Below are 12,547 nucleotides of genomic sequence, written 5' to 3' on the forward strand. Positions count from 1 at the left end.
TGCTCTGCCAATAGCACACTTTCTGCCTGCCCAACTTTTTCTCCAGGATGGGATGCATCAGAAAAGGGTTGGGTAAATTCCAGACCCTCAAGGGCTAAGTAGTAATAGCAGGAGAATAAAAAAGTTGCCATAGAGAGGGGAAATTCACAGGTAGGTCAATGTAAACAAAAAACAAACACCACCCATCTCCATGCTCGCCCATCAAAAACCCTCAGAAGTAATTTCATATGAAACAGAAGAAAAGTTTAAATGCTGCTCTCAACTCTCATTTAGCTGCAAAGCCTCATGGCTAAAAAGCAAGAAATCACATACATTCAGAACAAAGACCATTTCTTCATGTGTTCATTGTCCTTGTAAATGTAAAATATCTAAAAGTCTAACAGCAAGATCAGAGCTCAGTGCTTTTCCTCTGCTCTTACAGCCCTGGAGAAAGAGATGGCAAGCCATCCCCATACTAACAATTTTTGATTAGCTAAATTGACTAGACATGTAATAAGTGACTCTTTGAAGTGCCATACCACCAAAGCAAGCAATACTCTTACTTTTCTTGGGCATAAAGCATTAAGAGATGACTTCTGCTTTTCCACAACATTACTTGGATATAGTCTTGCACTTGGTTTATGCAGGCATACTGCATAGGTATAAAATATGCTATGATATTCTCTGCCTAAATGAATCAAAGTGTAGTTGTAAGCCAGCCTGATTGTAGAGGAAGTAGCTTTTGTGCTCTGGTTTAACCTGAGAAGCTCAAATTGCAACAAAATTGTCAAAATTGCAAAGGCAAAAAAAAAAATAATATTACCTTGGTGAACAACCTCCACCATTGCCAGTTCCGCAGTTTCAAATAGGCAGCACAGTTCCTCTGAAGCACTTTCATGGCTGTCAATTGCTGCTGGCGCTTGGCAAAGGCTCTGCAAGGTAAAAGGAGGTCAGACAAAGGAACCCGCAGCAGCATGCAATTCTCTCCACCAAGCCCTTTCTTAGATACCTCTACATTTTCACTTTAGAAGGTTCCCTCCTAAAAAAACCAGCAAAATTTCCAATGAACTTCCTCTATCTTTTAAAGTTTATTTCTGCTCAGGTAAGAGTGGTTATCCTTTCCTTTATTCAATTTCCTATTTAATAAAGTTTTTCCCTAATACCTTCTAATCTGAAAAGCCTTGCTATTTTCACTTCAAAAAAGGGAGATCTGAAACAGAGGTCTGTTTTCCTGCCAATCTGACAGGTATTAGTTTTGTTTTTAAAACCATACCATTTGCAGTCCTATCCAACAGCTTAAGAGAAATCCTATACCTCCTGGATCAATACTGTACTAAGACCTTTTCATTTTCACATTTGCAGTTTGCAGCACTTCTGTCAAAAACTTTGCCTGCTGTATAGTATTCCTATAGAGAGCAATAGACTTTACTGCTCTGATAGTATGTGGGATAGTAGCACATGGAGTTTCTTGCAGATGCCAGAAGTCCAGCATTACAGAGATCAGAAAATGCTAAAACACCATCAACTGTTATACACAACAAATAAATCATGGCCTTTCTGACAAAAAATACTTTCTAGTCAGCTGGTTTTGAAGAGAAACTTATACCTGAATGGGAGAAATACACATGCTTATAATGTACTTGACAAATATGGTCCTTACTTCCTGGCCAGGTAGCCTCTGCAGCATGCTTGGAAGCCAATAATGACATCTGTGATCTTCAGGTCCCTCTCTTCCTCAAGATGAGCAAGGACTCCAGCTCTGAAAAACACTTTACTCTGTCCAATTCGGTAAAGGTTGGAATCCAGCTCCAATGCTTTGATCTAAAATGAGGGAGAGAATAATTCATCTCCTGCAAAGACTGCTTCAAGTGAAACATCATAAAACATATTTGTGTGTCACGGCTGTAAGATACCCCTTCCCTACAATGAGCCACTCAGGCCAACCAAAGTTGCTAGCTCCCAACGAAGTCCTGTCCCAATTAGAGGAGCTGGAGCTCAGCCAAGCACAGCATGAGGTAAGCAGAGACAGAAAATATGATAGAAAGCATTGTTTAATACAACAACACATCAAGTACCTAGAACTACAAGGATGCTGTGAGGAACATACGCCTAGTCGCAAGAGCCCTCTTCCTCTCCTAAAGGAAACACATCTGTTGATCCTTCCTATTTATTTTTTCCCAGTCCTAATCTTTGTCAGAAAAAGGCACCCCAATCAACTTTCCCGCCCTTTAAAGGATTTGCTGTCAACACTTCTAATTGTTAGGAGGAATAAGGTATACTCCTTTAAGACAGAAAAAAAGGGAATCCCTTACAGCCAAATTCAATTCAGTCTGCCCTAGTCTTCAAGCTGCAGAGCCAAAGCTTTCCCTTTGAAGCAGGCAATTCCGCAGAAATTCATTGGAGCCTTCACTGAAAGCATTTGTCATCAGCAGGCCATTACAAAAAGTTTGTTGAAGCTCATACTTTAAGCATGTACTAAAGATAACATTAATGCTTCTAAGCATTTTGATTCCATGAATACTGCTGGCATCTCAAAGTGTATGCATCTGTGGAAACACAAAGATCCTCTTTGCCTAGGATTATTGAACCTCATGCTAGTCAAAAGCCTCCATCTGCAAAGCCAAGAGAAAGCTTTTTGCACGCTCCTCTCAGACAAAACATTTGACTTTGGAATTTTGGTCTGTGAGTACAAGATATATTTAACATGCACAACTCTGATTTCCAAACCGCACCCATTAATTTTATTCTATTCAAGCAGAGTTTCTGGGATGTCTTACCATCAACACGCAAGCCTGCTTTCCGTCCATAAATCCTTTGGGAATTGCATTTGGAGTTAAGATTTCGTATCTGAAAAGAAGAAAGCATTAGACTAGTTACACTAGTTTTTGAAAACAACAACAAACAAAAAAAGAAAATCAGTAACGCGTTCCTATGCCATTATGAGTTTGACAGTTTACAGTCTTGTTACAAGAGAGAAGTTGCATCTCTAGACAACAGAGCATGAAGCAGCAGTCTTCGATGGGGTCCTCTACACCTCACCTTAACTACACGCTTAGTAGAGAAAGTCAAAGATGCTTTGGGGAGGCTTTGTGCCAGGGAATACAAAGGGACAGACGTGCTGCCTTTGAAAACAGTGGCAATCTAGTTGCAATAAAATACATCCATTTTTGCACTTATGTCTTAACTTTGCCAGGGTAAAGACTGCTTCAGATTCTTTTCTAGGCCTTACCTTTGTCTGAATTCCTGGAATACAACTCTGTTGGGGAAACCTTGACGACAAATACGGATTCCCTCCAGCACTCCATTACAGCGAAGCTGGTCGAGGACCAAGTGGGGATCTAGTTTTCCAGCCTAGTGTGGAAAAAGTATACTTTATAAATACCACAAAGCTTTTACAAAAGAGGCTTACCCCCTTGCCTCCCCCTTTTTTTTGTAAAGCAGCCAGTTCTCTCTTTTCCAGTTAGAAGCAATTGAAAGCTTTTATGCCACCTTAAGAGAAACTGCAACGATCGGTCTCCAAAATTTTGGTAAGCATACAGTTATCTAGGATGATCTTAAAAAGATATCCAGAGAAAACGGGACCTCTTTAAAATCTCTTGTAAAACCTGACAAAAGATAGCAACCCAGCCACGTGCCCCAGGAAGCCAACATAAGACCGCATGGGCTGTGCTGTTATAACAGTCTTTACCTTTTTCTCATGGTTCGGGATAATGCAACGGACAAAGTTGGGGTTGGTGTTCCTCAGGGTAGCCATCAGTTTAGCCAGCTGTTCTTTATAGAGTTGTCCCACTGTTCGGAACATACCCTTCCTGGTTTTAAAAGCCCCTGGCAATGCTGTATCTGACATACCAGCTACCTGATCCAGCCCAACAATACGGTCAACTAGAGAGAGCACAAGAAAGAGCATTAAAATTCTGCCGCAAACAAAGGAAGCATTGGAACGTACAAAGAACATCTGGGTAGAACAGGATAAATGAGAGGAGCTGCAGGATCCTTTTTGCTTCATCTCTACACAGGTGTAGACTCCTGTACAGAATTTGTGCAGGGATAGGAGCAGGAAGGAAAAAAAAGCAACAGCTCACTACAGGAAGTTTGAGTGATGGAGTCAAACTTACTCCCAAACATATTCTACTGATGCTCTGGATGGCAGCTCTGGGAGAGCAATCTAGAAGTAAGTTTCAGATGCTTCTACTTGCTTAGGTTACAATGAAAAACAACAAAACAAGAGTTCTAGCTGCTAGCCCAGCAGAGTCAACTTTTAGTTAACTCTGACCCAGAAGGGGCCACAGTTAGAGAAAAAGCCCAGCTTCACTCTTGCATTACAGGCAGAACTGCCATGACCGGTGATCAGAAGAGACGTATCTACTTATAAAATGAGCAAACATGGTAAAAGGCATGATAGAAACCAAACCTCAAGATACCACTGTTTGAGTTATTTTTGGAGTATGAGTATTCTATGACAGAGACATAAACAATACCACTAGGAGCAAGTCAGAACTCCCTGCCCCAACAGTTTTCTCCACTATGCCACAGTGACATCCAAGCACTGATGAAGCTATCACCTTGATGGGTGGACTCCAGAGATCCTTTTTTTCAATAGAAGCCAACTCGATCTGAGAGTAGCAGGGCCAAGAAGAAACTAAAGCATTAACTTTTTCCCATTGCTCTGCTACATGGAGATCAAAATTCACCCACCCAACCAAAACCAACTGTATCACTATAAATTTCCACACCCCCAGTGCATTTTTAGGAAGGGCTTCAAGCAACTACACTTTATCTTCAGTGGTTGGCTGATGCCTACACTCTGGCTCCCAATGTTCACTTCAGAAAATACATCAACTTGTGCTCAATGGGCTTCTGATTAAAAAAAAACAACTAAGAGAAACCCCAACAAAAGAAGAAACAAGAAAGGATACTCTGATTTACAGCTAATATTAGTTTAGACCTGCTCACTTCTAGAGCAGCTGTTAGAATAGGGTCAAGGTTGTCTTATCAGAAAGAAAAGAAGTTTATGTTACTAGATGACATCACAGGGAAATCCACAGAAGAGTGTCCCAGATCGCAGCTGGAACAATCCTCTTAAAAATCTTGAGCCCTGCAATCTACATCAAGATAGCAAAAAGGACAGTCACTTGCAACAGAAGATCCAGCCAAGAACAATAAATGAGAACTGACAAGCTGTGGCTCAGTCGACATTTCAAGTCCAAAAGGAGTCCCACACAGCAAAGGCCTTGCTAGGCACAAGTGGCTGACAGTCATTTTTCATACAGTACAAGTTCCTTTGCCAAACTAACTTTCTTTTAAATGATCAGCAGCTGAAGTCAAATCCCAATACTAGAATCAAGGTTAAACTGGATTTCAGTTTAAACAGTCTCAGAAATCTTCCTTCAAAATCTTGCAAGAAATACTGCCTTGCTAGCTCTACGTTCAAACAGTTGACAGGGATTTGCTTTTAGCTGCTCCTATGCAAGTCTTGCAAGAGCAACCTTTAGCACCTGAATATGTCCATATTTTTCTTGTATCCACTTGCAAGGTGAGTTTGCTTTTGTTTTAAAGTCCTTGAGGAGCTACTAGCACAAAGCAGAGGAAATGAACAAGAAAGACAAGCAGGTATAACAAAGGGACAAAGAGAAGTTAACAGAAGCATTTCTTGCACAGCTCTAGGATGCATTACACACATGACACGACAGCCGGGTTTCTCAGTCACCTGGTTCTAGATGAAGAATAGGAAAGTGTTGATAGAAATAGGCTCTCTGAACGTTCTGCATCTCTGCAACAGACAGAGACGTCAAAGAAAACCCACCACAGAAAGTGACAGCAACAGTAAGACTCAAAAGCAGATAAATCCAGAGAAGATAGAGTAAAATACTGAATAACACTGCAAAAAGAACACACTAGTTGCAGGACTGAAAACATAGATTCAACCTCAGATCTTGTGTTTGAGTGTTGCAGCTATGCAAGCTGCTGGGACATAATGATGCATTCATATTTTACCCTGGCATTCTTGGTTTCAAGAAATAATTGCTATATATGCAGTGAGCTTAACGTAGGTTGATGCAAGTGAATCTTTCTCTTGAGTTACAATGAACTTTTAATGAAATACCATGATCTAAGCAAAGGATGTTCCAGATAATGCTCATCTTGGTGGCTTAGTCTGCAGGGAAGAAAGCAAACGCAGCTCATCACAGACTTTAGATGATCAAACAAACTCTTCCACATAAAACAAGAGAAAACAAATGAGATTAAGTTTAATTACATACCATCTTTCCACAGCTCAGACACAAACTTATCCGATGACTGGTGGAGAAGAGTAGCAATGTTATCGTTCAGCGGATCCATGTTCTTCATCAGCCATTCATCTGCTTTATAATCCACCTGGAGAAGACAAACACATCAAGAAACCTGGGGGGGGGGGGAATTTTCTGCAGCACAAGATGCAACAAGAACCTGCAAAGTCTATAAAAGTAGCACCGAGGTTTGCACAATCAACAACAACAGATTACCTAATCATTCTTGGATTTGCCATCTAAGCAAGCATACCTACAAATTTCAAACCCTGACAGACAGCTGCATGTTCTGTTCTGTCAGTAAAGGGAATGGATTTGCAATGTTAGTTTGCACCACCCAGACTGTGACACGAAAAACAACTGCATCATCATTTTTAGTGATGAAGTCTTGATGGAAGGTTTCTGAAAAATACTTCCAATCTCATCAAGTCACAGAGAACAAATTTAAACTGGTGTCAGTTTGACACGTCTTCGACTATACATATGTAACTTGCAGGCAAATGCCCTTAGGCCCTGTAAGGTCCACAGCAGTGGAACAACATAGTGAAATCTTCCACTGGTTTCCCATAGGCAGCCATTTTGGTAAGTAGCCATTTCTAAGAAGCAGTGGTTATGCATTAGCAAATACAGCAGACATTCCAATCTTCACATTTTAGCTGCTAATTCTTTACCTTGCCAGCATAATGTATGATACAGAAGTCAGCTTTGTCTTTCAGCTGCTTTGGCTTCTGAAATTTGGGGTGGGTGCCTTGCTCTTGTACAACTTTTTCCACAAAGCTTTTGTCTGTTGCTTTTGGGAACCAACACTCTTCATCCAGCAGGGCCAATATACCAGGAGGCCCAGCCTTAAAGAAGGAAAACATCAAAACATCATTAAATACATGACTACACCAATAATTAACACCTTTAGATAGCTAGGGGGGGAAAAAAGAAAAAGATACCTAAAGACTGATCCCCACCACATTCACCTGCTGTGTGGTATCGGTTCAACTACTTCCATACTAATAGAAATTGTTAATAATTCTTCAAAATCCTCATCTGAATTCTGAACATTTTTATGAGAAGGTCTTTTCCATAACATTTGTCTAGGTTGTTTTACATGGAAAAAAAATATCTTTTTAACGAAAGGAACACTATCACAGTATTCTCCAAATATCCAGGTGTCTAAATACAGAAGAACATAACAGAACATTTCACAAACTAGTCCTTATTATTGGAACATCTACTATGAAATTTATAAATTTCCAAGTTTCATTGGAGCAGAATGAAAGCAACAGAAATTCACAGCTTCTTATCACACTTATAGTTAAGTAAGGAAGTTCACACCACTTACGGTAAGCCACACATACATGTAGTACCATGCAGATCTACACAAATGAAGACAATTTTGTGAGAGGAAAAAGTGGCTGACGAGATCTATTTTCATGCAATGTTTCCTACAGAACTGACACTAACAGATTTATTGGTGACATACTTTCAGACAATGAGAAAACTGTTCCCTTCTGCTTTTAAGCATTACCACAGTGTCAGTAGAGGATTACAAAAGCTAGAAAGTTAGTTTCCTGTCTACACATAGAGGTTATGTCCTCAATGACAAAATTAGTGCAGTGACTTCTGGCTGCTGGATGGTAGAAGAACAAGCTTACCGGCTTCTCTATGAGGTCAATGCAGGGCTGCAGATCCAGGCCAAAGTCAATGAAATTCCACTCTATGCCCTCCCTTTGGTACTCTTCTTGCTCCAAAATGAACATGGTGTGGTTAAAGAGCTGCTGCAACTTTTCATTTGTGTAGTTTATACACAACTGCTCAAAGGAGTTCAGCTAACGAAGAAAAAAGTAGAAAGATGTTTGAACAGTTGCTTTTGAAGACACACCTACTATTCTCTTAGCACAAAGGATCACATCTATAGTTCAGGAATTTAAGCTACTGTTGTGTTTGGGGTGGATAGCCCTTTGTCAATAATCCCATTTGGTTATGAACTGCCTTTCCTGTCACGTGCCACTGCATCACTGCTGCAATCCCTAGGGAAGTTCAAACACACTGTTCCTCAGACTTTGCAAAAGAATGTTTAGTTGTAAACAGCAGAAGAATTGCTGCAGCTGCTTAACCCGGGAACAGAAAAGACTCTGGTTTTCTCACAAACTCAGAGCTGGCAATTCCTCTTTGTAGAAAGAAGCAGCAACAGAAGCCTGAAGATAAATTCCTAAAAGCATGTGGGCTGGAAATTCCCTTTTTAATCCTCATATATAAAATCAGAGCAAGGAAAGTGAGGGAAATTTATTCAACCTCTCCAGGTTTCTTCAAACTGTAAGGACAAGGTTAATAACCCACGGTGCATTTGCATGTTAGACTACACTAAATATAATGCAGCTTCTAAAGAGAAAAGTCCTGTTCCACTTCCTCCATGTTTCAGTAATTCCTAACCATGTATTTCCACTCCCCTCCTTTTCATGAGATCTAGCAACCATAAAACCAAAGGTAGACTGATCAGAGAGGGGGAAGGAAAAAAAAAAGAAAGAAGGAAAAAAGAAAAAAAAACAATCAACTTTTCTGTGTCTTAGTTTTCCATTTCATGAATAAGTTGGTCCAATTCACTTTGCAGCTGCACATGAGATAGATCCAGCATAACACAGGTTGATATGATCTGCCTGGCTGGAATAATGGCAGGATAGTTCTTTTCTGATGGCAGCCTGTGGTTGCTTCAGACTAAGTATAATGCAAAGCCACATTCTACAATTGTCATTTCATAGACATAAGGGTTTAGCTTAACAGCTCACTGCCACCTATAGAGGGAGCTCCCACTTCCCCTTTTTTCCATCTCTCCCTCAACTTTCCTTCAGCTCTTCCTCTCATACATTTATCTTGCATCAGTTTTTATACTCAGATTTCCCTTTGCAGACTGATTCAATTATAAAACACCCTAAGAAAATATTTTCCACGGAGCTAGAGAGGTGAACAGTACAAGCAGTTGCAGCCAGGAGCAGCAAAAGGGAAAAGCAGCAATTTCACTCCTTTGCTGCATCAAGAAGCTGCTGTTAAATCAGTTTCACTGTATGTGAAACCACACTCTGATCCCCAGTTTTCAGGCTTCTTGCAGAAAGGAGCATGCATAGGTCAGAATTTGTTGAATCTGATTTGGTCTACCCTGTCTTTGTCTTTTTCAAAACTCATCAGCAGGAAGATGAAACCATTTCTAACAATTTTTAATGACGCTAATAGGTTTCAGTGGGTCATCACTTAAATGTTTTGGGACATAAAATTTTAAGTCCAGTGGTGATCCATAACTCTACATGACATTTTAAAAGACTTTTTTGTAGGTTAGCAAACTCTTAAGCTGTGAGCTATAAAACCTCACGAATACCTGGAACTGTGAAATTAAAATAATTCTAATGCACATGTGAAAAAGGATGTAAGCATCAGAATATACAGCAATGAGACAAAACATTTGCAGAATACATAAAATACTAAAGAATGAACCACTTAAGTCAGTTAATAACTTATCTGACAGTTCAAATCAGCAGAGAACTCAAATAACAAAAGCAGAATACACATCCTTTCCAAAACTATACTGTTCTTTCCCAGTTTTAAAGCCATTTTCTTCAGCGGTCTTTGCTCCATGGTAAACTGTGCTGAGTGCAGGGACTTGACATCTCCTTACCTCAAAAATCTCAAAGCCAGCAATGTCAAGGATTCCAATGAAGGACGCACCCTGTCGCTTGGTCTTATCCAATGCCTTGTTAATACGCATAACCAGCCACCGGAACATACGTTCATAAGTGGCTTTAGCCAGCGCTTCAATGGCAAAGTCAGCCTAAATAGAAAAAAGACAAAGATCAGGAGTTGCATTATAATCCAAAGGAAGGCAGAGATTACACTGTTTCAGCATCTAATGGCCCAACTGTAGTCTGAGATTTTTCTCTCTACCACCAAACTCACAGAATAAGGCTCATTTCAGAGGTTATTCCCAATGAAAAGTAGATGGCACAGTGATACTCCATAAACAAGTGCAAACAATGTGTCTTACTAAATTAGTGTGTCAAAGCCAAAATTCAGGATCCTGCCTGTTGGAGAAACCAACGCCTGGTATTCAAGAAAGAAAAATTATGCCCAGTCACCTCCAAAGACTATAGTAACACAGCATGTTTCACAGGCCCAAAGAAAAGCATTTAAATTCTTGTGTAATTTAGGCTTTGTGAAGCCAAATCCCTCCCTCCCATGCCACTACCCTACCTGTAATTGACACAAAAATACTATATATAGTAAGAAATTAAATATCAAAATGGAAAGGCAGCATGGAAAGGCAACCTGTGACTATTTCTAGACTTCACTCTCTTCCTAATCTTCTCTGTGTTACATGGGCATGTTTATTTACACCCAGAATAAGGATGTGTTCATAAAGAAGCCATGCAGTAAGTAAGCACAGGGGCTTTGCTCCATTCAGGAAGCCACTAGCTCCTAGGTCAGGCTTCATTTAGAGCACAACCTGAGTCAAGAGTGTTACAAAATTTACAATTAGTTTCAAGGGTGAGCAGCAAATTCTTCCACCCTCATAGCTGACCTACTAAAAACCGGTGCTTTCTGCATTACAGCAACTTGAAAATGTTATCCTTGCACACAGGACTGAATGAACTTACTCCCTTGGGACAGCCAGTCACCAAAATCAGAGGAGCTGCATTCTCTCTCTCTCTCTTTTTTTTAAGATGAGAAAAAGTGCTACAGGGGCAGGGTGATTTCTATCTTTATACAGATCAAGTGAGCAAATACTAGAAGCAATATGTATGCTACATTATTCAAGTGTGGTTGACATACACTGCAGTCATAACGATGGTTATTAAATGTTACAGAAACCTCTAATACATTTGTTAGCTTTGTGGCGGCAAGATTAAAGACTAAAGTACTCGTTCATTTTTAGAGAATGCATACCTGCTCTTTGGTTTGAGCTTTCTGGACATAATCTCTCCCAACTTTGATGCGAGGAGTCAGGATACCTCTAGTGAAATCCGTCACATTGATACCCAAAAGGTGAGACACTTTCTGAGCAGCTAAAGACAGCAAGGGGAAACAACAAAGAGATTAATGTTCTTTTATTTTTCTCACAGAAAGCAACAGAAAGAAAAACATTCCTGCAACTGCCTTCCCGAGAGAGTCATAAAACAGCTTATAAAAAACGTTAAATGAAGAACGGATTGATGAGACAAAGAAAGGTATCTTCAAAATGAAAAAGTCCCGAAAAAACTCTTGCAACCCATACTACAGGTTGTTGAGTTTCTCCAGAAGCCATGAGAGTAAATTTGAAGCAACATACCACTAAGTCATAACACGGAAGCTTTAGGAAGTTCATAGTCTGTAATCAATTTAAAGATGTATCAAGTAACAGATTTCTTAATCAAGCTAATTGTTCTGTCTTCATTTACTGATTAGTCTTTGAGGCAACTCTGTATTTCAGATTCAAGATCCAAAACCCAAATGGTTTACTCTCCTTCTCAAAATGCCATTTAGAGCATATTTTCCATAATAATAAGAGCCCAAAATATAAACACTCAAACTGGCAACCTCTTATATTTCTGCAGTACATCTATAATGAAGGTCTAAGAGTTAAGTCTTCCAACAGATAGCCTTCCATCATGTGAAACATGGTACTTATTTACACATGTAAAAATGGGCAGTGCAATTAAAATATGTACATGTACTTTATACCCACCACGACACTATCCATCTTACAGTTACAAGTCTGCCTTCAAAGTCAGCAGAGAACATTCCTTGAAGTCTGATAATATAGCTTTGTAGGGGCAGTTATTCCTAGCTTGGTTCAAACACACACACACACTACATACTCCAGTAGAGTAATCCTTTTCATCTGGTCATCACATGTACTTCCCGCCTAGCCCTGTCACAAGAACAGTACCACATTCCTGCCCATGGGTGGCTGCAAACACAAGCCTGGCAAAACATGCTCCTTTGTATGAAGGCACATGACAGCTCCTTTGACAAATAATTCACCTTATAGAAAACCAGGACTCCAGCATTCCCTACACACTGTAATGCATTCTTCTACTTGCAAGAACTTCCTGTAGGCTTTTTTCTGCTTTTTTCTTTAGGGGAGGAAAGGAGATTGGTTACCTGTATTGTCTGGCATAGAGGCTTGGTCTGTATTACGCTCCTTTTTGAAGACTATGTTGCCAAGTTGAAGAACACCCGAGATAACCTTCAGCAGACCTTTTAAAGTAATAATAATAGCTTAGTGTCAGACATCACCAAAAGCCCTGATATGACCCAGTTAC

General features: G+C 39.9%; 1 protein-coding gene across 1 annotated transcript in view; it reads right to left on the minus strand.

The window, feature by feature from the left end:
• The window catches only part of MYH9 (myosin heavy chain 9), a 72,421-nt gene that overhangs the window by 16,559 nt on the left and 43,315 nt on the right, over window positions 1-12,547 (minus strand). Inside the window, exons 10-20 of the mRNA XM_049822358.1 lie at window positions 12,387-12,482; window positions 11,190-11,308; window positions 9,925-10,077; window positions 7,913-8,086; window positions 6,938-7,111; window positions 6,240-6,354; window positions 3,668-3,861; window positions 3,209-3,330; window positions 2,757-2,826; window positions 1,640-1,800; window positions 803-911 (exon numbers count right to left, since the gene is read on the minus strand). Of these exons, the coding sequence (XP_049678315.1) occupies window positions 803-911; window positions 1,640-1,800; window positions 2,757-2,826; window positions 3,209-3,330; window positions 3,668-3,861; window positions 6,240-6,354; window positions 6,938-7,111; window positions 7,913-8,086; window positions 9,925-10,077; window positions 11,190-11,308; window positions 12,387-12,482 (1,487 nt within the window). The remainder of the gene's footprint in view (window positions 1-802; window positions 912-1,639; window positions 1,801-2,756; window positions 2,827-3,208; window positions 3,331-3,667; window positions 3,862-6,239; window positions 6,355-6,937; window positions 7,112-7,912; window positions 8,087-9,924; window positions 10,078-11,189; window positions 11,309-12,386; window positions 12,483-12,547) is intronic.

Source organism: Accipiter gentilis, chromosome 18 (assembly GCF_929443795.1).
Source record: "Accipiter gentilis chromosome 18, bAccGen1.1, whole genome shotgun sequence".
NCBI lineage: Eukaryota > Metazoa > Chordata > Aves > Accipitriformes > Accipitridae > Astur > Astur gentilis.